We start from the raw sequence: 25,274 nt of genomic DNA, 5'->3' as shown, positions 1-25,274 counted from the left end.
AATATGAGAGACTACAAGCGTCATAAAGCTTCACAGGAAAGAACTAAGTGGACTATCAGCTTGAGATAACAGTAAAAGTTGCGACATAAATGCCCTACACCATGGAATATCTACTTATGCTATTGTTTCTCTATGGTTAAATCCATTTCCCACAGGGATTGTCACCTAAGGGTGTGAGAGAACAGTGTTTAAGTAGTATTCTCGAGTAATACGGAATGAACTTCATCAATTCATTTAGGCTACGATTAATGAATGAATTATTCTTTATTGGATTGCACTTTTACATTTCATTTTTCTATACATTTATTCATTTATGATTCATTTTATGTATGATAGAATCACCTCTTTGAGATTAGAAATGACAAAATTATAAGACAAAATTAACAGAATATTTCGGGAATTGGTTTGAATTGACATAGTTGTGTGAACAGGTGAGGTGAAGAGACAATTCGAGAATGCAGGGGTGAAATGCTGTGTGACGATTCCGCAGTTGGCAGAGATCGCGCAGGCGGTGGCACCGGCTCTGCCCAATTACAAGGGCACGGTGATCGTCGGCGGCGAGGAGACAGATGTCTCCCGCAAGATATTCGACTTCAAAACCCTCATTCTCACCCAAAGGGGCGACGTGCCTTTCCCCAAGATATCGCCGGATGATGTGGCCCTTCTGCCCTACTCCAGTGGCACCACAGGCATGCCCAAGGGAGTCCAGTTGACACACAGGAATTGTGTCGTCAATTTGGAGCAATGCAAGCACAAGTCGCTCGTCAATCACGTTCCAACTGCAGGTGACTAGAATTTATTACAATTTATTATTTAGTTATAATTAGTTTTAGTAGATTATCATTTTTTTCGCTGTTAAGTTCAATGTTACAAGTTTTTGTTGCGGAGTTCAAGTTTCAACTGTTTCATAATAGATAAATAAAACCCTTTTCAACTTTCAAATAAAAAAGTATCAAAGTAATATAAATTAAAGTTAGTAGGAAGATTGTTTTTAAAAGAAAAATATCTAGATCAAATTTTTCAAATGCATATTGATATTGTGGAACTTTTCCATAATTGGAAATCACTAAATGAATTATCAAATTCCACTTAATTATTAAAACTACTGTCCTGAATGTGAAATAATAAAATGGAATTTGGCAATACAATCAGTGTTTGTCGAGAAATAACTTATACTGCAATAATTCTCTAGTATCCGTCTCAAAGTTCTAAGTTTCAATTTTGAAGTTTGTGTTCCAAGTTTTCGTTTATGAGTTCAAATTGTAATTTTCAAGATAGCTTTCTTTTTGAAAAGATGGAACTTTTTAAATCTCTAACCCGATGATTAAATGCTATGTTTTTTCAATCTGATATAATGTGTTGTGTGAGTTGTTTATTCTGGCTCTAAATTTTGTCAAATTACGCAAAAATGTTCCAATTAATGGTGATTTGAGTGTGATATTTTGGTTTTTTATTCTGTTTTTAACCGTCAAAATTTAAAATTCTTAGTTTTCGTTGTTTTTTAGTGAAAATGGACTAAATTTTAGAAAAGTGTAACCATAACCCTATTTCGGACTTTTAAAATGTTATCTAAATTTTGAAGAGAAATAGTACACGGAGTATCCTTAGTTTTTCTCTCCCAATCAGTGCTACTTTGTAAAAATTATAAATAAATAAATAAATTGGAAGATATAATATGGGTGTGAAGAAAGTGAGAAGGAAGGTGTGATTGCAAAGGATATAATATGTATTTATCAATAGGGATTAATATATACTAAATAGTGATTCTCACAACAAAAGTCGTCATTAATTCGTAGCCTACATTATGGTTCAATACATATTGGAAGAGAAACATAGCCGATAGCCAGTATTAATAGCAATGAAATCGAACGGTAACACAGAGAAGGAAGGATTTCTTTCCCTTCTCTGTACAGTTACCAAGAAAGTGCAAGTACTAAAAGTACCTCCACAGAAAGCCAGACTGAAGGACGATCACTACTACGTTTGGAGGCGCCCTAAGAAACATTATCGCATTATGAGAATATATAACAAATTGGATGGTGCCTGAATGGATGGAAGTTATATCAAAAACACTGATTGAAAAAGACGTTCCAAGTTTTTTTATCAGAAATGGTGATAAATTATTGATATGAAAACTTCATTCACGGGGAAGTTGTACGGTATTTTATTAAATAAAAAACACTGATTTTGATTGAGCGATTGACTTTTTAGTGTTTTTCATATTCATCTGAATATTCAATTACAGGAAATTACCAGGAGAAAGTGCTGAGTGTTCTGCCGTTTTTCCACATATATGGATTCAATGGAATTCTGAATAGCGTGATGATTTACGGAATGCACATGATAACTCTGCCAAAATTCACTCCAGAAATGTATCTGGAAGCTGTGATTAAATATAGAGTGAGTACCGTTGTTATAAATAGTTTTTATTGGAATTGGATTAATTATAAATTGATTAATAATATAATGTCAAGAATACTTGCCATTCTATGAATATTGTTATGATGTAATGCGTTGTTTGATGTTCCATCAAACTTAGGCCTAATTTCAGTTACAGGACATTGTTATTTTTGTATGTATTCGAGAATTCAATTAGCAGACTAATAGCCCATATTGCATAAAAGATCAATTGATTGTTAAATCCAGCATTTGAATGAACCCATAGAGTAATGTATTTTTGAAGTGAAAATTATTATTTAGTCACTAATTGATGAGGAATTATTACTACTCTACATTTTATTATTTGATAATGAATCTCAAGTCACTCACCGAGTGTTGTGAAGCTGTCACATGTATCTATAAGAAATCCTTGATCATTCTTCCTCACGAAATGGAGGTTACAGTACAGAATCTCCCACTCTTCTACGTTCAATTACGATTCACTAGATTGAGATTAAGAATGTGATATCTTCCCCAATTTCGACAAGCTGCAATAAATAATAAAATACAGTGAACGCATTTTTTGTTACACAGCAAAGTGAATAGAAAAATGTCCTATTACCCAATTTCATTTGTCTTTCTTTTGAATTTATTGCTACCTGAAAACCTATTCAGTGAAATATTAACTATTCGAATAAAAATTTTCAATACTTACGACTAATGCTTAGATTTGGATATTTTTGAAATTCTGCTTGTGAATTTGTAGTGGGCTTATACTTGTAACTATCAGATTTGCTTCTAGAACTACTACTGATAGCATCAAGAAATCAATTCAAATTAGAATCCTTCCCATTTCAATTAGTTGAGATTCTAAAATATTTTATATTAAGAACCTTCTCAACAAAAATAGATATTACAGATTATTGTATCTCAAGAGTTCACAATGAATTTTATATTCTATGCATCTATGGAAAACATAAAATTTATTCCTAAACTTTTTATAAGGCCTATTCTCAACTCAGTACTTCTGAAAAGTTACAATCTAGATAGGAGTTTTCTCAAGCAATCCAATCTCTCCAATAAAAAACATAATGAATTCATAATTACTGTATATAAAACATTTATGATTATAATTTTCAACATACTTCAAGAACAAATAAGAATATTATTACACTTGATAATGGCTGGATGGGCCACGACTAGACTTGTCTAAAATAAGATGAAAAAGATACTAGTGATTTTTGTAATTAATCTTTCAAGTAGCCCAATCAAAATAATTGAATAAACATATATTATATATTTTTATATTTCGTATTGCATATTTCTTTCTTTTGAATTGTTCAACTTTAATGTGTACAGTATATTGTTTCATATTGATATTGTATTGTGTTTGTGATGAATTAAACATATTTTTCTGATGATTTGTAGCCGACAGTGCTGTTCGTGGTGCCTTCGCTGCTGATGTTCCTGGCGTCACACCCAGCCGTCAAGTCGGAGCACCTGTCCAGCATCAAGGAGGTGACGTGCGGCGCTGCACCCGCCACAAAGGGACTCCTCGACAAGTTCAAGGAGAAAATCGGCAGAGGAGACACTATCGACATTAGACAAGGTGATTATCGACTATTCTTTTGTATATTCCTGGAAAGACTATAATAATAATTTCTCTGAATTGCCAATGAATTGCAACCAGAGAAGTTTATTGACAAAAATATTATTATAATGTTAACTTTTAAAAATTCGCGGCTGGATGAACATGCTAATATATAAACCGGGTACATCCAATAAGCAGTTTCACTACTTGCTGACGTTTCGTCATTATCTCAAATGACATATTTGGAGCGCAGGTGATGCTACACTGACACCTGCCTGTGTTTGGAAGTTCTTCCTCGTGGTCGAAGGGAGTACCTCCACCCCTCTCCCCTCTCCCCTCTCCGGTTGTGTGTGTTCTGCAAACACATCACAAAAGCCAGACACTTCTCCGGGAATCCCTTTCACCCAGCAGCGCCAGGCCGAGCACGTGGAAGAAGGAGAGGGGAGGAGGTACTCCCTTCGACCACGAGGAAGAACTTCCAAACACAGGCAGGTGTCAGTGTAGCATCACCTGCGCTCCAAATATGTCATTTGAGATAATGACGAAACGTCAGCAAGTAGTGAAACTGCTTATCGGTGTACCCGGTTGATATAATTGGCAATTATTATAATATACATACAAAAGTTGCTAATAATAAACTTAGTCTTAATTATGATACCCCACTATGATAATATGTGTCGAGGTGATCATAATATAAACTATCCGACAATAGTACATTCATACTATTTGACAATTCCTGATTCAGAAATGAAGTAAAATTATTTAGACTGTATATTTTACATTGAATAACAAACAAATCGGATCACATGAATGATTGGGAAAGGTTCACCAGGCTCAGCCCAAAACTATGTAACTACTAAGATGAAAATACAGACATTTTCGAATTTCAAAGAGTAGATTATAATTCTTCCTAAAATTTTATTAGTCGTATGTTATTCAATTGGACGGTCTACTACACAGTATGAGATCAGGTAGTGGTTCTGACAAAACATTGTCTCATTCGTTTTTGACTTAGACCAGTTATAGAATAGACACGCCCCATACTGAAAGTCGATGAAGCCAACATCTACTGCCATATCGCTCCATCGTGACGTCATCATCGTATAGAAACTTTTCTGTAGAGTTTGTTTACATTGTTTTCCATAGCAGATTGTGTGTCTATTTCAGATGGAAGTAAGATATTAAAAAACTAAAATTATATAATTAAGAGCTTAAAATTATAAAATTGCACATAAAATTGCCTATTATTATAATATAATTGTATATATTACATAATGCTGACGTCACGATGGGGCGATATGGCAGTAGATGTTGGCTTCATTGACTTTCAGTATGAATATACAATTGGGCGTGTCCATTCTATAACTGGTCTAAGGTTTTTGATAATGATGCATACCATTGACATCTAAAACGTACTTAGTTAGGTATGTACTAGATTTACTCATTTGAAAGCAAATTTAAAATGTACAAATATACCGTAGATATAGTTTCAACAAAATCTGATAGCGTACAACAGACGTTATCATTATTACAGAAATGTTCCAGATTACAACTAAAAACTTTCATACACTTCAATTACTTTCATTCTCTTGCAACCTGCTTTTCTTGAAAGTTGTCAAGTTTCCCCAATTCTGATTGTACTCTACAAAGAATGTATTTCTTTTCTGCAAATTAAAGTTACTTCTGAAACTATTCTTCACGGATTGTTCTTTCTTTCACCTTAGAGAAGTCACAAGCTTAGTGCCCAGGGATAATTGAGTGCAATATTTCAATATGATTTTGTTTTTAATCCATCGACATTAAAAATTCTTGTATTGCATAACATTCCTGTAATTCAATGAAAATGAAAATACTCTCTATTAGGCGGAGTTGAGACTGTTTTAATGGGAGTTAATAGTTTATAATGTATACTTATGTCTAAAACTTGAGAATGATGTCCAGTTGCACTCCGGGTGGCTAAATTTTGGGAGCGAAAAATATAGAAAAATAGAAGACTGGTGATCCTGGACATGGAAAGTAAGTAAGTTGCACAAAAGCCCGTTAAATATTATAAATATATTATATTAATATTATTTAATATAACAAAAACCAGAGAAGCCTTCCTTTCAAAAAAAAAACCTTCACTGATTGGTTATCCTGACATTAAATAATGATGAGAATTCAACAGGCTTTTGTGCAACCGAGCTTGAGACTTGTAATTTTCAAATGTATAAAATTGTGTAAAATGTGTAAATGTATAATGTGTAAAATTTGTTAATTTCAAGTAGGCTATAGGTGATTTGGTTTCTGAACCTTTGTAGAACACTACATCACAAGTGTATGGAAAGTACTAATTTGCTTTGAAACTGGCATACCTATTGAGAAAGTAGAGTAATTGGGCGGGTCGGCGGGTGCGTTGCAGGTTACGGCATGACTGAGACGGCACCCTGCACCTTGCTGTCGCCGCACAGCATGCCGGCCGACAAGGTGGGCTCCTGCGGTCAGCTGGTCAAGGGCACATCGGCGCAAATCGTCAGCCTCACGTCGGGGGAGAGTCTCGGCCCCAACCAGTCCGGAGAGTTGTGGGTCAAGGGACCACAGGTACACATACACTAAACTTATTAATATTCTTTCAAAAAAAGTCATTAAAAGTAATGTAATGAAACATTTAAAAAATATAATAAAAAAATCACTTGTATAGTGATTTATAGGATTAATAAAACAATATAAGAAATCTTAAAGCACCCTTCATTTTTTTAAAAACTTTAAAATAGTTTAACTATTTTTTTTATTTTTTTTTTTATTTATATGACTATTCAACTTTTCCTTGATAGGTCTACTAGTATTTTTTCAATTTATTTCCACCCAAAAAAAACAAAAAACATTTACATTACAATTCAATTATAAATATTTTCAGGAAATAATTATTTCTCCACATAGACTATTGATCCGTGTATGGAGGATTGAGATAAAATATATTGTATTCAATTAAGGCATAATTTATGATTCAACCAATGACAGCCATTCTCAAACGCAAATCATTTACTTGATGATTTTTTTTCAATAATTTATAAAACTATTAATACTCTCATTAGAGCAAGTTGAGACATGACAAAATATCTGCGACGCCAAATTGAATGAAATAGCGACTTTTTCGTGCAAGTCCATTGACTGAAAGTACAATATGCACGTAGAAAATGTACAATAACATTACTTCCTGAACTAAGAATTCTAGTGGGTTTCATGAATTGACAAGAAACTTGATAATAACTAATTACTGTACTTTTCATATTAATACACTCCAATTTTAATATAATCAATTCATATTAATGAAGTTAGTCCTTACATCATTATTTGATCTTCGATCAAAATTAAATCAAATTTATTGTTTCATTTCCACAGAATACATAGCAAATGTCTCATTGAATCCAAAAAATGTTGATATTAGCAGGTAATAAAGCTTACACAATTTATTAACTGTTCTCAATAATAAAATTATCTGTTGCAGATAATGAAAGGCTACCTGAAGAATGAGGAGGCGACAAAAGAGACGATAACTGAAGACGGCTGGCTGAAAACTGGAGATGTCGCCTACTACGATGAAGACGGATACTTTTTCATCGTCGACAGGACGAAAGAACTCATCAAAGTCAAGGGAAATCAGGTACGATTCTAGTGTAATTACATTGCAATATGCTTATCTCTTGCATGGTTATGAATTATAAGTTCTTGAATGTTTTACGAAAATTTCTGTATTCTTATGTAATGTTGCTATAAATTACTATATTGCTATAGTCGGTTGCACTATCGGTGACTGAATGTAATCAGCTCTGTGCACTTATAAGTTGCATCAACCGGGATCTATTATTAGTCCAGTCAAGGAAAGGTTATAAAGGGAAAAGTTGAGAAGACAGCTTTTGACACCGCAGTTCTGTTTAGGGTGGTAAGGAGGTAAACATATCAAAAGTCCCCACCACTACCCCTTGTCCTAAGGGGTTTAGAATGCAACTTTTAAACCACCCTCATCCTCTTAGCACATGAGTTAGGAATGGGGACTTTTGATATATTCTCCTCCTAACTAGTCTCAACAAGGCTGCAGAGTCAAAAATTTGTTTAAAACATTCCCTCCAAATTCCTTTGTCAATTGGTCTATTGTTGCAAAAATGGAGATTTCACACTCAACACTAAAGCTTCTGCAAAAGGTGTAGTACGGAAATTCGTAAGTGTGAAATTATACATCAAGTTGAAGAGAATTCAGTTCTCTATAAGCTCATAATCAATGTGGATTTTTCCCACCGATTTTTAAAAATTTATAAGAGTAAAAATAGAAAAAAATTGGTGGCAAACGTGTTTCTTCAAAAATGTCACACCTTCAAGAGCAGATATCTCAAAAACAAGAGGAGATATAAAAAAGTTGTTGAATAAATATTGTAGGAAATTATGTAAGCTTTAATTTGTTATATGACAGTCAAGTCCTTAGTATACATAGTTTTTGAGTTTTACGCGAGAAACCGAAAATGGTACCTTTTAACCACCCCACCACCTTAGCACAGGGGGTAGGGGTGGGGACTTTTGATATGTTCACCTCCTTACTACCCTCAACAGAACTACGGGTTCAAAAATTGTCTTCTCAACTTTTCCCTCTATACCCTTTTTTGAGCATCCATTGCCTCGACTATATCCTAAATAAAATCAACTGATTATAATCTATTTCCCATGAGTAATGAGAAGCTCCAAAACAACATCATAGGCCACTTAAACTCATATGGCGGCAACATCTTATGAAAAGGGTTTTGGTAGGCTGGCCCTGGTCCACTAGTATCAAAAATGCTTCAACCTTCACGACAATACTATGTTAAATGGTTATTGGTTATGTGTAATGGTAAACATAGCGATGGTTCCGGATTGAAAATGAAGTCGGAGTAACTTTTGAAACATTTTAGCATACTCAGACTATTTTTCGAAGAAAATTTGTGCACAAATAATACGCTATGAGTTGATGGACAAGTGGAGTTAAAAATCAATGATTAATTGGATAGAGAAAAATCCAGTACGCTGCATCTCACTCAAAAATAAAAATAAATATAATAGTACGTTGATAACAATAGTCTTGGAATATTCTACTCCATATCAATTTGATCACTGAGATCACATACCTCATAAGTGTAATTCCGTTCAGAATGTAGTTAACAGGGAGTTGTAATGGACTCTACAATAGAATCTTCTTATTGATAGAATCCACATGAGTTTAGATTCATTCTTTCGTGAATTTAATTGCTCATATAAACTGATTCGGAATAATTTCTGGAACCATTTATGAAACAGTTATCATAGATGATAGATGGTGATCTTGGATCAAGTAAAAGTTTATTCTCAACTCATCAACTTGGTTGAATTGTCCTGACCTCAAGTATATTCAACATTACTTATTACTACTGTAAGTGTTATTGGCTCATGCATATCTAGGTTGGCAGACTGATAGGGATACGTTGCCAATCAAAATCAATGTAATAGCATCAAAGATCTTCCAGAGATATCTGTACAATCACAGCTGGTTCAAGACTTTTCTAATATCATATTCATCAAGGGCTATAATTCAAAGTGGCCCAAAAAGCACGGCCAGATTCAAAATAAATATAACTTCAACGATTTTCAACTTATCTCTCATTCAACTTTTGGTGTAGTTGTGAAGGTGATGTGGCAGATATTCATATTAAATGAAAACGAATTATTGTTAAAAGCACTAATTTATCAAAACAATTTGAGATCTTTCAAGTGGTTTAGACAATATCAAGTCCTTTTTTACTTTCCTTGCCCTATTACCATAGGTAAGGAAAATATTGCTTTCCGAAAAAAATTAAGGTACCCCAATTTCTAAATGTTTCAAGGTCCCCTGAGTCCAAAAAAGTGGTTTTTGAGTATTGGTCTGTATGTGTGTGTGTTTGAGTGTACACGATATATCATCTCCCAATTAACGGAATGACTTGAAATTTGGAACTTAAGGTCCTTACACTATAAGGATCCGACACGAACAATTTCGATCAAATGCAATTCAAGTTGGCGGCTAAAATAGCAAAAATGTTGTCAAAAATAGGGTTTTTCGCGATTTCCTAAAAAACGGCTCCAACGATTTTGATCAAATTTATACCTAAAATAGTCATTGATAAGCTCTATCAACTGCCACAAGTCCCATACTTGTAAAAGTTTCAGGAGCTCCGCCCCATCTATGCAAAGTTTGATTTTAGATTCCCAATTATCAGGCTTGAGTATAATTTAAACAAAATATTCAAGTTGAAAAGATTGAGCATGAAAATCTCAGCTCTACAATTAATGTTCAGTAACCTTTTCACCTACAATTGAAAATAAGCTCGAAATTCGAGAGAATGTGATTATTCAAATGCAAACTGTTGATTCTATTAAATCATTCACTATGAAGAGATAGCAGATAGCTCAGATCTTTGAATAGTAGACTTGAGATGCGCGTGAACACTAGCGTCAGGTGATCAATTTTCATAACGGCAAGAAAAGTTGTGTGAGTGCGCCACACCAGATTTTTCATTCAGTAGCTCTCATTCATTATATTATTTCTGAGTTTCTTAATTTGTCCAATTTAATAAAAAATTGTAATTAGCGAAATTGGAACTGAAACGATCTGTCACTAACCTCAACTTTTTCGTATTACAATTTTATTTATTAAATTGGAAAAATTAACAAACTTAGAAATGTAAATAAATGAGAGGTACTGAATGAAAATGACTTGTTATTGTCTAAACTGCAAACTATGCTTTTTGGCCACCCTGTATCTATGTTCAACAATTATTGTGATGATTGTGCATTGAAAGGCGGATTTAGAAGATAATTAATACACCTTCACTTATTATTAAATCTGATACACAAGAAAAACAAAACGTTTGAAGAAAGCATTAGATTTATAAAATCACAATCATCAGACAAACAAGTTAATTGGTCACTTTTAAAAACTAAACACTAGAATTGATAATCATCTTTTTATAGATTAATTCTTTAGAATTCACTACTTTATTCTTCACAGTAGGCTACAGTGGTTTTCCTAAATTTTATACACATGATCTCAAACCATACACTTAAAATTTGAACTGAAGTATCATGAGTCGCATGAATTTTTGTAGAGTGCAGAGAAGGCCCTATATTGAAATAGAGAGTATATTATAATAGTTCTTGTTATTCTCAATGTGAGGAAATGTATAGACATTATCAAACAACGGAAAAATGGTTTGTTACAAATTTATGCAACCAAGGTAGGCCTAGGTCTGAGTCAGTTCTTTCATGTAAGGCAGCATGGAGTATTGAAAAATGCAAAGTAAACATTGAAATGAGTAAGAACGCTGAGAAAATATATTAGACGCACTGGATACTATTCGAAATAATGCTAAATCAAATCCTAAGAATAAAAAATGACTCAAATAAAATTCAAAACTGTAAATAACTGAATCAGTAAGAATTCAAATAATATAATCGATTGCTTCTGGTTTCTACCATACAATTAAAACGCTAAATGTCAAATTCCTTTTAAACTAACTGATCAATTCGAATTAAAATTGAATTGTTTCCGACAATCTCTGAATGACCAAGAGATGGATTCCAGCCACACCTTGAATTGGAATTAGCCTAATAGTAATATCGTACTGGTCGAGGATTCACCAGTTCAAATTCTACAGACAATATAATTCATAGAACAATGAGCTTATGAAAAATTATTGGGACTGAAAGATATTACTGTACAAAAGGAAATATCAAGAAGGAAACCTAACTTATCGTGATCTAAGAAGTCAAAATCAAGACAACCTATAGCAAATAGCAAATATTGTAATCGCATTTTCGAATCTACAAAAGCCATAATTTTGATAGGCTTACTTTTTGGATTATGTGAGAATGATTAGCATTCATTTTCATTAGAAGTATATCAAAGAGCAGGATCATGTAAGAAATCTGGTATAAAAACTAGCTTTCATTCGAAATTCATCAATAGGAACTAGAATATATTTCTAAAAGTATGTGATATTTTATGGCAGTGAATTGAACAATATTTTATGAACAATGAACAAGCCATAACATTTATGATACAATATCAAATGTGATGGTTAATTACAGAGTCTACAAAATTGCATACACCCAAGTACCAACTTGATAGAATATCTCTGAATCTTATCAGATTTACCAGCCATAAAATAAAAAGTTGAATAATGAGAACGTTTAAAACCATTTGGACCTAATTTTAACACAAACTTTACAAATATAATCGAATACTAATGCCATTCAACCCAATAGCATAGTTGTTACTGAACTTGCCTAAAAATACACCAAATATACCCTAGTACCACTATTGAGAAGCAAAATTAGAATGTAGTAATATCAATTGAATTAATACATTTCTATTGAAATTAGGTGTGCAAGATCATCTCAAGTGGTATACTAAAATTGAAAATCACTTATTTACATAATTATCTAAAAGAAACCCTTAATCAATCATTAGACTGCTAGAGAAATTCACATGTAACTATAAAAGTATTCAAATTCATATTAAAAATCTAGTTCTTCTGAAAGTTTGTTGTGCTCACCAGTTCAAATTACTGCCACACACTGTCTTTACATTAGTCCAAGAAATAAGTATTGATTGTTTGTCTTGCTGGAGCTGCAAACTGCACTTTAATGCCATTCGAATTAAATTGTTTTTGAAATTCACGGCATTAGTGTTGCTATTCCACGATGTAGAATATGGTTTACAGGTAGTCCATACCAGTAACGGTCATGTGTCAACTTGTGTCCATATCTAAAAAAGAATACGAAAACCAATTTAACTGGACTGATCCTTGAAAAATCACTTTAAAACAACTTAACTGATACTGCTCATGGTTGAACAGATATTTGATAAATTATAAATTTAAGAGTTCAATAAAAACCAAATCAATTGTAATGATGTGGGACTAATGCTAGAATTCAATTTCCAGTTGCCTGGAAATAGCATCTTATGTTGAAGGAGTCTGAAGATAACCAGAGAAAGGTGAATCAGATCTGAAAGCAATACAGTAGGCTATTACAACATCTAAAGTCGATAATTGGGGAAATGATCCGTTTGCAAATAATATAAAGCATAGCATATAATCTGGAGCTTTAAAAAATGCTTTCAACTATAAATTATTATAACTATTGCATTAATAGATTGTAAAAATAAATATGATTTACTGTAAAATGCATGAAGTCAAGCTTAAATAAGTTTTAACATTTGGACAAGTGAAATGTACTTCTTCAACATCAAAGATAAAGAATTGGATAAGTCAGAAACTTTCTAAAAAAATGAATGGGCCTACCTACATCAAACATAAGGTAATACAAACAAAAAATATGATTAAACACTGAAATTGAATAAAAATACTAAGTATTTTTTTATATTTTATCTCAATAAAAGTGAACAATTAGGCTACGTTTATTTTTGAAAAATATCCATCTACCGTTGAAAAGTTAGAACAATGAAAATTGTTATTTCAATGATTTTTTATAAGTTACTACAGGAAAGTTACTTCACGCTTAAGTGCAAAGAATTTTAATTCGATAATAGTCCGTATAAACATCAGAAACGAACAACCTTTAAAATGTAATTGTAGGCTAGGTAACTACTTGAAATTATGTTGATCAATTTTATTTATTTTTTCTCAATATTATGCTTATTTATTCAATTAGTCCAATGCTTTTTTGTTTTCACATTACTCGGAAAGTAGGCTACTGATATAATGACTTTAGTATTGTTATCAGAGACAGTGACAAATAAATTCAGAGCCATAGAATCATGTTAAGACTTGTCTGTCGCTGCTCACTGCTCACATTTTTCGCCACCAGCAAGTGTAGGGCTACACGTTCAGTGAGTGTTCCATGACTCTTTCCAGATTTTGTTTCCCATCTGCACGCGTGCACTTTCATCTAATGAGATCATATCTGAAATCTCAATGATGCGGCGGTGAGTATTTGAAAAATGGAATAGGAGGAACCTATTAAAGTATAAATGAGAGAACTTACCCGTTCAGGGATGTGTTTGATCGCTTTGGTCCATTGGCTCCTCCTCATTCATCTCGACCTCTCCAATCGCCATCTGGTTGCTGGTGTTGTCATCGACTTCCATAGCCTCGGCTTCACTGGTCGCCTCGCAGCTCGATTGGTCAATGCAGATTGATTCCACCTGATTCTCTTCAACAGCTAACTTATCCTCAGCGCTCTCTGCTTGACTGGATACTGCTTCAACCTCCAACTCCTCCTCGACTGAGCAAACGCTTTGGGTTGTATGAATAACTGATCCGCTCTCCCTTGGTTCTTCCTCTTCTTCTTCTGCAGCTTCTTCCTCAGTCACCTCAAACGTCGAACTTCCACTAACTTCTACTAAACCATCTTGCGATTCCTCAACAGCTTTCTTGTCTACTTCCTCCTCCTCCTCTTCCTCAACTATAACTTCTTTTTCAATGGATGCTTCTGCTTCGACATCGGTTTCCTTGTTGACAATTTCTACTTCTTCTTCAGCTTCTTTTGGGTCAGTGACTTCCTCAATTGAGACACTGGACTCGCTTTCACTGACCACGTTGTCACTAACGGCAGTTCCCTCACTAACTACTTCGCTTTCCGGCAATTCTACTTGGCCAAGGTCTTCTGTTTTTTGCATGTCTGGTGTATCTTCACTTACAACAGCAGCTGATTCAACTAATTCTTCTTGAATTTGCACCTGCGACGATGAAATAGTACCTGATTCAGACTCTTCTTCTTTTTTGGCTACATTACTTTCCTCGTTCTCACTTTCATCATTTTTGAAGCATTCGTTACTAGAATCTGGAGTCATATTGAGAGACGATTCCTGTTGTTCTTCAGTTGAGTCTATCTGTTGTAGGCTTTCACTATTTTTTATTAGAACAGATACAGCTTCTGAATCAGGAGTTGAATCTAACTGTTCTGGTTCATCAACTTTTTCAGAGTCAGCGACTTCACTCGTCTGACTTTCCTCCTTCAGTGGAAAATTTTCAGAATAATTCTTCTGATTTGAGCAGCTATCTTCATCGCTGCTAGCATCACATAGAACTTCATCGGGATGTGGTTCAGGCGATTCTGGAGATTCCGCTCCAGTTGGTACATTGGTCAACTTGCTCTGATCTGTTGTTGAACTATCCTCAGATTTTGGAATCGCATCACTTTCTATAAACGTTGAAGATGATGATGCGGATGCTTTATCCATATCACTGGAAGTAGAGACTACATCAGAATTACTAATATTGTTGCCAGATTCGGATTGGCTAGAAGTAGCCTGTGAAGATGGATCTACTGCCATTTTACTTTCGTTTGTTTCTACCCAACCTTTCTCTTCAGCTGTGCTAGTCGAGCTGGCGGAGTTGATTTCTATTTCTTCTTGAATAACACAAGAATTGACTGCATTCTCAACTGTGATTGATGGAGAGCAAGTTGCATTATTTGATGCTATGCCATCATGAGGTAAATTAACTCGATTGTCTCCGGCAGTTTCATGATCTCTATTTTCAGGAACACCATTCACACTAAGAACAGTTTCATCACTTTCAGAACGTTTTGCAAAACCAGGTTCTCTAGTACTAACCACCAAAATTGTCTTCTCAATAGCACGCATAAATTTGTCTACACGACCGTAATGTTTACGTGGGCTAGTTAATAGCTCACATATTCTCTGCACTGTAAACGGGGCATTGTGAAAATTGTCCAAACGTTCAAGCAAACTTGTTTTCATTCTTTCGTAGTTGAACGGATCTACATTAGGACATGGAGGGTTATCAAATGAAGGAGAATTTTCGTAGAACTCTGTAATCACTTTTAAAAGTTTCTCATGAAACAAACACTTTACATACTGCCACTGATACACAGGATCTCCTGTTCTAGCTACATAACCAAGATATTCGTCCAGCTCTTTAGGTATTTCTTTCGGCTTGAGTTTGGAGAAAGATTCCAAGGACTGCAATATTTCCTCAGCGTTATCCATCACAAAACGCACTATTTCACTCATAAGAACTTAAAATCAAATAATTGGTGTAAAACAATGTTAAATATATCACGAAACTAATAACAAATTTGTAAAATCTTGATTGATTGAAAGATCAGAGACTCCATTACTTTTCTTTCACACAAAACTGAAAACAGAAACTCGTTTCGTCATTTGCCAGTTTCTCCTCTATGAGGGCAGGAGTACCAACCTAGCAAATTGATAAATGCGTTACTAAAAAATGTAAAATCTCTCATTGTAGTCATTTTTCAAAAATAGTGAATAATAAGATAATTTTAATATTTTAATCTAATTTATTTTTATACTTTCTGAATGATAAGAACAACATAATATTCGTTAATAATGTAACAAAGTCCAACGTTCGTTGAGTTGACAAGTCTATCTATCGATTATACATATATCGATACTATAAATTACTATAATCGTAAAAGAATATCGATATTATTCATTACTATAGTCGATATAGGAACATAGATATTATTCATTACTATAACCGATATACGAATATCGATATTATTCATTATAGTGATCGATAGATGATGATTATTATCAATCATATATTTATGCTCGACAAACAAGCTCAGACAGAAGTAAACAGCAAACATTTAAATTCAAATTGCATTAACTTACTCTACCAATTAAATTCAACCGATGTCAAAAGAAGCAAATAAAAAAAATAGCACTTAGAATAATATTAATATCTGAATCATTGTGGAACCAGGTTTTAAAATATCAATTTTAACATTATAAATGTAAAAAATAGAATAGCATGATATAAAAGATTACGGTATTCAAACACTTGAAATAGATTTGCTGATTGAACTTTAACAAGCTTTTTGGAAACTTTTAAATATAAGACTGGTGTCACAAGTACGGTTCCTAGTACCGCTGAAAGTTATAATAAAGAAAGTTGAAAGAATAAATATTAATTGTAGTGGAGAATGGTAAATTATTGGTTAACATTCTTAAAAAAAAATGGCTGCGACTATCCGAATTCATCCCAGAATAATGTTTTCAAATACAAATACTGTAAAAAAATTTCAGAAATAGAATAGGTATACCAGTACGGTAAGTTAGTTTGTTTTGAGCAACAGGTTATTGCTGGACACTTTGTACTGGTGCCATTTTTAATTTTTGAATTCAATACTTAGTGCAGATTTCACAAAAGCCGTCTTTGAACGGCTTCTCTGATTGGTTCTTGTAGAATTCACGGTTAAAATTTAACCGGGCCTAAGTTACCGAAGTAAAGAGTTTTCAGAATTCTTTTTCATCATTACAGTACCGTACTTATTTTTGAGATATGAGGCTCAGAATTAATTTTTTGCGAAAGATCATTTAAAATTTATAAATCCATATCTTACCTTTTTCACCTGTTACTCACACTTGTAGGATTGATGACGTCATGTCATGAATAAAATACAAAAACAAAACTAAAAACACAATCTCATTCATCAAAATGAATTGGTCCATGAAATAATGAAGGTAAATTTCTTACGGTAATTGTTTATTGAATTGAAATGTTTTCCAAATATCAATTCATGAGAAAGTGATTTCATTATTTTAAAATTACTCAATTATTGAGAAATTTGCATTATGTGTTCTTCCCTTGAAAAAAGCTCAAGCTTAAATAATGAAGTAGGTAGGCTATACTAATAATGTATCTAAGTGGACAACAATGTATTGAATTGTTTTAGGTATCACCAACCGAGCTGGAAAACATTGTGATGCAGATACCTGGAGTGGCCGATGTAGCCGTCGTGGGAATTCCTGACATTCTGTCAGGAGAGCTGCCGCGGGCGTTTGTTGTGCGGAAGGCGGGAGCCAGTTTGAATGAGAGCGACATCACCTCCTTCGTCGAGCCCAAGGTGGTCGCCTACAAGAGGTTGACGGGAGGTGTGCGATTCCTCGATGTTATTCCCAGAAATCCAGCAGGAAAGGTGCTCAGGAACGAGCTCAAAGTGTTCGGTGAAAAAGTGCCAACAGAGGAACACGCTCAATGAGAATGTTTTAACGAGAGATTTGGACAAAAATAATAAGTTATCACTGTGGGCACCTGTACGAAAAAATCCAGCAATATATCTTCTATAAACTTATTTAAAAAGACCAAACTATTTAAAGGTCACAATTATACATAAAACTCAATTCAATGTTCGTTTTGAAATAGTGTTTTGGAATTCAAGTTTGTAAGTTATATTTTACCATGAAAGCCAAACATGAGATAGGATAATATAACATTTTCAAGTCATTGGAGAAGAAGTGATTATGATTGAGAGTAGATTAAATTGGTATAAGCTATGGTATGAATAAGAAGCAAACCTCTGCGTTAAGATAGCAGGGTCTATGATGCAATATATACCGGTATAATATGAAATTATTTTGGATAGCGTATTTTTAATAGTGAAATTTTCTACTTTGGGCAACCTTTTTGTAAATAGTCGCGTGAAATAATTGCTCTTGATTAAATTGTAATCAATTGAAGAAATACGAGAGCAGGAAAGGTCAGACATTTGTGATGCTTTACTAGAAATGAATGATAAATTCATGGAATATCGAATTTAAAAATATTTGAATCGAGAATGTTGCACAATGTTTAGGGAAGGTTCACTTTTTGAACTAGAAAGGACAACTTCTGTGTAATAATACTTGAAAAATTAATAGTTCATAAGCTTTTCATTTTTGAGATGCTTACGCACATTAGATCATTATATCATATAATTATTATTATGTCATTGTTTTAAAATAATGTTTGTTAAAATAACGGAAAAATCAAAACAAATATAGTTTTAAACATTAGAGTACTTCAATTTTAAAGATTAAATGTACAGATACAAGTAGCTTTAGACAATGTAGATTCACACAGCTTAGAGTTACTAAATTGAATGTTCAGTTTTCAAATTCAGTTTTTGATCAAGAATTTAATGTAGGCACCATTTTAATTGATCAAGCTTACATTTCTTTCATTTTACTAATATATGATTCCTCGATATCGTTTTTCCTTAGTTTTATTGTTATGAATGCTAACTCTTATACATGTTATTATATTTAGAAATTATATTTATGTTTGTTATTGAGAATAAAAAATACAGAAGACTGACAATTGACTCTTTTTATGTCCTCATTTGTATTCTTCCATGCCTATTGGCATCTCAACTGACTCTTTTACAGTGCTATTTTTTCAAGTTTACTTCTCTAACAGCAAGCCATCAATGCTTCATTGGACAATATTAACATTTTTCAGTTTCTTGATTGGTTATAGTTTCTTGAATTCGAATGTGTATTAATGAATTGGCTTTTTTAAATTCATCTTGATACGAACTCCATTGTAAGCATATTCTCTCCGACATCCTCACATAGAAACTTCTTCTAATCACATTGTACATTCCTACGAGAATGTGAATTGAACCTGAATTTGTTCTTTCATGTAAACTCATCAAGCATGCAAGTAAAACTCATCAATCATAAAGTAACAAGCTGTAAAGGAGATGAAGAGTTATAAGAACCAGGTTTTTGCAGAATTATGGAAGAATTGCAGCCAAAATCCATTAACAGAGTTGCATAAACATTTTGTGAACATATAGAATGAAGAAATGCTTCCAGAGCACTGGACAACTGGTATCATTCATCCACTCTTCGAAAAGGAGAAAGGACAGATCCTAATAATTACCTACAGGGGAATCACTCTGTTGGACTGTACGTATAAAATTATTTCCAGAATAATCTTGAATAGATTAATAGGTGTATTGGAACCTCAACTAGGGGAATATCAGGGAGGATTCAGGCCTTACAGACGTTGTGCAGACCTGAATCTGGCTTTGAAGTTGAAGCCAACTTTAAAATCAATACCGTCAAACCGGCTAACTTAATGGGACAGTTTTAACCCCTTCCCTCCAATTCCAACTAACCAGCTGTCTGTGCAAATCATTATGAGTTCTGGCATTGTGGATTTGTTGGGAACACATCATTGAAAATATTTAATAACGTTTTGAACATTTGATTAACAGCTAAGATACTTTTTTAACAGTCATAACAATCTACTATTTCCAACCTAGAAATTGAGCCTTTAATAACTTCTATTGTGAACACTCAATTATTACACACAATTATTTAAATATTTTACAGTTAAAGTATTTTTATTATGAATATGAAACATATTACGGTAATCAAAATCTAATGTCACAAGTTAGCCTTCAACCACTCAATTGTCTAATTAAGGTAGACGCACACAGATCGTCATCGGACGATTAGATTTGATGCATGGTTTTCAATTGGAGTGCGCATACCTATACGGATAGGTATGCGCACTCTAATTGAAAACAATGCATCAAATCCAATCATTCGATCCGTCCGATGCGTGCCGTCCGTCCGATGACGATCTGTGTGCGCCTACCTTTACAGGCAAATAATATTGTTGTCCAAAGTTACCCAACCTCTGCGGGTAGCTTGGAACACCATATTTTTTTAATTTTTCTTCAGAATAGGTTGGAATAATAATGAAATTGAATGTATATATTTGAAGTATTATTAGAGATAAGATTTGAGCACAGGATAAATAATAAACTATTAAAATAATAATGGAACTGAATTTCAAGTCAAAAATGAAAACTGTCCCAAGTTAGCCGGTTTGACGGTAATAAACAGCTGTTTATAACATTATTTATTGATTTCAAGAAGGCGTATGATTGCATTCACAGACCAACGTTGTTGAAGATTCTTGAGTATTATGGTCTACATCCAAAGTTGATAAAAATGATAGGATTGACATTGAGAAATACACAGTCCAAAGTTTAATTCAGATTAGAGCTTTCAGAACCTTTCCCAATAAAGAGAGAACTGAGACAAGGAGATGGACTTTCCCCACTTCTATTCAATATTGCACTGGAATATATAATAAAAATTGGAAAACCCAGTGAGTACTAAGATATTGGTCGAGACGCAATAAAGTGCAATATACTATGATTTGCAGATGATCTGGCCTTACTGTATTGTGGGTGAATATGAGAGAAGTTAGATCACAGATTGACAGTCTTGAACGAATTTCAAAGATTGGTTTGAACATATCGTATGAGAAATCTATGGCAATAGATCCTCTCTGTGTAAACAATATCAAAATCAATAATAAAGAGTTAAAAATGGTGATTTCAAGTACCTTGAGAGAAATTATTCACTGCAGATTGAAAGAGAACCAAACATGGCATAACCGAATAATGAAAATGAAAAGAGCCCAACATCTGACTTGGAATATTTACAATAAAAATGTCTATAAAATCAAAAATTCGCCAGTATAATAGTGTAGTCCATCCAGAAGCGCTATATGCGTGTGAAACTCTCTTTTAAATCAGAAATAAGAACAAGACAGATCAGGTGAGCAAAACAGAGAGACGGTCCATAAGAACAATCATGAATAAAAGCTATCGAAAGAATGGAGTCTGGAGAATTACAACCAATGAGAGTCTATAAGAAAGTAGAGCCCATTCTCAGTATAATGAAAAAACACAGAATTTCTCATTTCTTCCATGATCTGAGAATGCCTCAGAATCGAGTTCTGAATCAGCTTGTAATGCGTAATTTGAAAAAGAGAAAATGTGGCAAGTATGTTGATGAACTAAAACAGGATCTTCAAGAAATAGGCTTGGAAGTTGAGGATGCCATTTATAAAGTGAAAATAAACCATTTACTTAGAACACACATATTCAATTTGCAAAAAAATGCACAGGGAGATTGTAATCACTGATGCAGAAAGACAACAACGATCCGAGAGAATGAAGAAATATTGGGCTGATCGAAAAGCCAGACAGCTTCAGAACCAAAGATGATTTTAGTTGATTAACTCAAGTTGTCCAATGTAGCCAAAAAGACAAAAAAAGGAAAACTCATCAACCAATTCCAATAACAGAAATGTTTTTTTTTTCAAGAAACTGAAAAAGTATAACTGAGAAATCATTATTTGTTATAGTAAACTTTACTTTTCATGTGGAATTTACAGGAGTAATTCGAAAAATTGAATATTTATGTAGAAGGTGAAATATAAAAATCCATTAAATTACAGGGAATTTATTAAATTAACGTTACAAATACAATTGTTAAAAAATAATAATTACAACTATACAATATTTTGAAGGACAGGACATTAACGTTTCTTTTTTCAATAGATTTTGACAAATTTCAACGACATTAACTATGGTGATTAGTATATAGTCCAACATTGGTGCATTTTTATTAAGTAAGACAAACTGAGATCGTTTGAAATTTGTAAAGAATGATATAATCGCTGTATGCAAATTACAAACGTAATACTTTTTAGAAACATGAAACTAACGTTTTCGTCGATAAACCTTCAATAATGATGAAAAGAAATAACAAAAGCTCACCTGTATTGCTGATAGATATTAACAAATTGACATTCAGACATACAATACTAACAGCGAATTTTAACAAGTTACTAGTTGTGAATTGATTGAAGCTCGCAAAAAATGAAACAAGAACATCTTCACTCATGTAAGAGGAAATTTATGTCAGGAAGTGTTTAACACAGCCATAGAAACAAATTTAGCAGAAATACTTCAAACACTCCCAGATAAATACGTCACATATTCAAAAATCTTAAAAATAATGAATGAAATTACAAATTATTGGGTCATAGAAACCTAGTTAACCCATCAACAGCATAGTTAATTCAACATTGTGAATTCAGGACTCAATAATGTAGAAAGATTAATTACTTCAAGGATAACATATAAAAAATATGTTTCTCTAATGCTTTTTCAATACTTAGTATTTTCTTAGTAGTCTATATCGTTTGTACTTGTCTAATGTCCTAATAGATTTGAAATTGATGAGTACAGTAATTTTTATTGCAATTAATTTTCATCTTATTCGTAAGTTATTAATTGATAATATAACAATCATTTTTCCCAAATAAGTCTTTAAATTAAGTGAAGCAATGATTATCATAGTTTAAAAAACTTGAACCCTTCTCATGATGGAAATGTTGAATGTAAAGAAATTTGAAAAATATAAAATCAAATATCTATGTTCAATATTCTAGTCATTGAGTTTAATAATTTTTGTTAATTAAAGATAAATTTCTTTCGATTTACTTGTTCAAATTTCCAAAACAACATTGTCTCGATTACAGAATTCATCATTTTTTATTGTTTGGAGTTTTTAGATTATTTAATAATCAGGTTGATTGATTTTCTATAATTTTGAAACAATAAAAATAGCAGAAGTCTAGTTGCAGCCAATTCCAAGAGTCAACCATTAAAACAGTTAAAGATCGACGTGTTTTTGAGATTAAATTCATGATTCACCTAATTCAAAAATATCCTATGCTTTTCACATAACTACATTTACAATAGATTATAGAAATGTTATTTTCCCAATTCTCAGTGACTAGAAATGGAAGAATGAACAAATTCCTGTCAGTGTTAACTTCACATTCTGAGTGCTTGAAATTTCTGATATTTCACGATCATTACATTAGAATCGACAAAAATCCTATTAAATAGTATGTAATAAATTTAAAAGGAGAATTATATGTGAAAAGCAATGGTGCTTCAATTTACAATGAAATCAATAATAGCTGTGACAAACTGACTTTATAACAAGAAATCTGAAGCAGGATAATAGGAAATAATATTGTTTTATATTGGAAATAGATGTAAATTTGAAATTATGGAAATATTCAAACCAATATCAATTATCAAGTAACGTAATAGGATTTACATCATAGGACCTTTGGTATCATAGGTCATGATAAAAGGTAAGAGATATTGATAAAATATTGGTATATATTGACAACAAAACATAGATTTTATATCAAGAAGTGAATGTAAACAACTATTATTGTAACTAGAGAAATGATGTGTATCGATCAACAAGTTAAAATATGAATTAAATATATAACCTAATGCTTTGCTGTTCCTTTGAATTGTTTTCCATTCTATTTTTATTAACAAGAATATTCTTACCTAATCATTCGATAGTTATTCATGACCTTAATAATATTGACATTATCATCATCATCAGGGTCCATAAATTGGGTTTCACCTATTAATAATTAATTATATTTTATTCAACAGTAATCCCAGGTCAGCTGTTTTGTTTATTAACACGTTTCTGTCGATACAATACCTAACCACTTGGGTTCCCGCGCTTATGTGCTTCATAACAATAGAGAATCAATTGAAACTGACAAATAATAACGCGAAAAGTTGAATTATCAATTCCATTAATTTTTGAACAATTGCAATAATAACAATATAAAACATAGAAAATAAAACAAGAGAACAGACTTATTGAGGTATAAGTATGCACAGCATTGAAAATATGAACTATCTAGAAAATAAAACGAGAGAACAGACTTATTAACGTATAAGTATGCAGAGCATTGAAATGAACTATCTAGTGTTTTTAGTACTTTTCTTTTTGGATTAAAATTATTTATTCAATTTGAAGAAAAGTCTAGTGAATTTGAAAGCACTCATTCGATAGAGACCTTTCATACACAATCAGTTAACTACGGGCCACAATGCATGTGATTGGTGACTGCAATGGTTATGATAATGGAGAGATGATGATATGAAAAACAATTTTTCCTTTTTCTTCATGTTAAAAACAGGAACAGCGACCTCCCTGTAACAAAAAAAACTCATTACAACCTCTCCAAGTGCAGTACCTTGATGTTATTTTGACATACAGTTTGCATACTAGTGCTAGACTGCACCAAACTGAGTCAATCTTAAACCTCAATTTTCAAATTCAATTCAAATTCATTTTGTCAAATTGAAAACAATACAATGAAGACTATGAATCATAAAAATAATAGACAAGCAAGAAATAGATAATAAGATTCCAATAACACATAAACTCTTAAATTAAAAATAACTTGTTTTCTATCTGACAAAACCAGCAAAACCTAGGTTTGTGCGCTGGCATAGGTACATAGTACTAAACTGATAAAGCTTGTAAGGGAAAATGAAAAAAAAAAACACTTTTATGTTAATAAAAAGTTAGATAAATTTTAGAGAGAGAGAGAAGAAGAAGAAGGGAAGAGAAAGAAGGATGAAAAGCGAAAGAAGAAAGTAAGGAGAAAGAAAAGAAAAATTGAAAAGTATATATAGGTACAGAAGTTTTCAATTACTACAAGATATTATTGAATTCACCCTGCAATTTTATCCAATCCTCTATTACTTGCAAAGTTGACTTTGAGATCCTGTTCATGAGAAAATTTTCCGGTATACAATTGATTAATTTATGGCATATATGATCAAATTGCCTCCTACA

The 25,274-nt window shown here is 32.8% G+C and overlaps 3 protein-coding genes across 7 annotated transcripts in view; 1 reads left to right on the top strand and 2 right to left on the bottom strand.

The window, feature by feature from the left end:
* LOC111061783 (probable 4-coumarate--CoA ligase 1) overlaps positions 1-19,087 on the top strand; it is a 33,213-nt gene extending 14,126 nt beyond the window's left edge. For 4 of the 5 annotated variants that reach the window (XM_039437832.1, XM_039437828.1, XM_039437827.1 and 1 more), the window contains exons 4-9: positions 432-785; positions 2,246-2,400; positions 3,808-3,988; positions 6,372-6,550; positions 7,458-7,613; positions 17,684-19,087. In XM_039437832.1, coding sequence (XP_039293766.1) covers positions 432-785; positions 2,246-2,400; positions 3,808-3,988; positions 6,372-6,550; positions 7,458-7,613; positions 17,684-17,989 — 1,331 coding nt within the window. In that variant the 3' untranslated portion in view covers positions 17,990-19,087. The remainder of the gene's footprint in view (positions 1-431; positions 786-2,245; positions 2,401-3,807; positions 3,989-6,371; positions 6,551-7,457; positions 7,614-17,683) is intronic. The other variant, XM_039437829.1, reaches the window with a different exon arrangement.
* LOC111062614 (serine/threonine-protein phosphatase 4 regulatory subunit 2) lies at positions 10,860-16,871 on the bottom strand. Its single transcript, XM_022350304.2, has 2 exons — positions 14,000-16,871; positions 10,860-12,758 (listed from the first exon to the last, which is right to left on the bottom strand). The coding sequence occupies exon 1, from the start codon at positions 15,990-15,992 to the stop codon at positions 14,004-14,006; it is 1,989 nt and encodes a 662-aa protein (XP_022205996.2). The 5' UTR covers positions 15,993-16,871; the 3' UTR covers positions 10,860-12,758; positions 14,000-14,003.
* A 2,937-nt stretch (positions 19,088-22,024) lies between the features above and the next one.
* The window catches only part of LOC111061781 (serine/threonine-protein phosphatase PP1-beta catalytic subunit), a 31,094-nt gene continuing 27,844 nt past the window's right edge, over positions 22,025-25,274 (bottom strand). The window contains exon 8 of the mRNA XM_039437833.1: positions 22,025-24,623. The gene's annotated coding sequence lies outside the window, so the exon portion shown is untranslated. The remainder of the gene's footprint in view (positions 24,624-25,274) is intronic.

Source organism: Nilaparvata lugens, chromosome 11 (genome assembly GCF_014356525.2).
Source record: "Nilaparvata lugens isolate BPH chromosome 11, ASM1435652v1, whole genome shotgun sequence".
In the NCBI taxonomy this organism is placed as follows: domain Eukaryota; kingdom Metazoa; phylum Arthropoda; class Insecta; order Hemiptera; family Delphacidae; genus Nilaparvata; species Nilaparvata lugens.
Note: the sequence above shows the minus strand (reverse complement) of the source record. Positions and strands in the feature narration are given on the sequence as shown.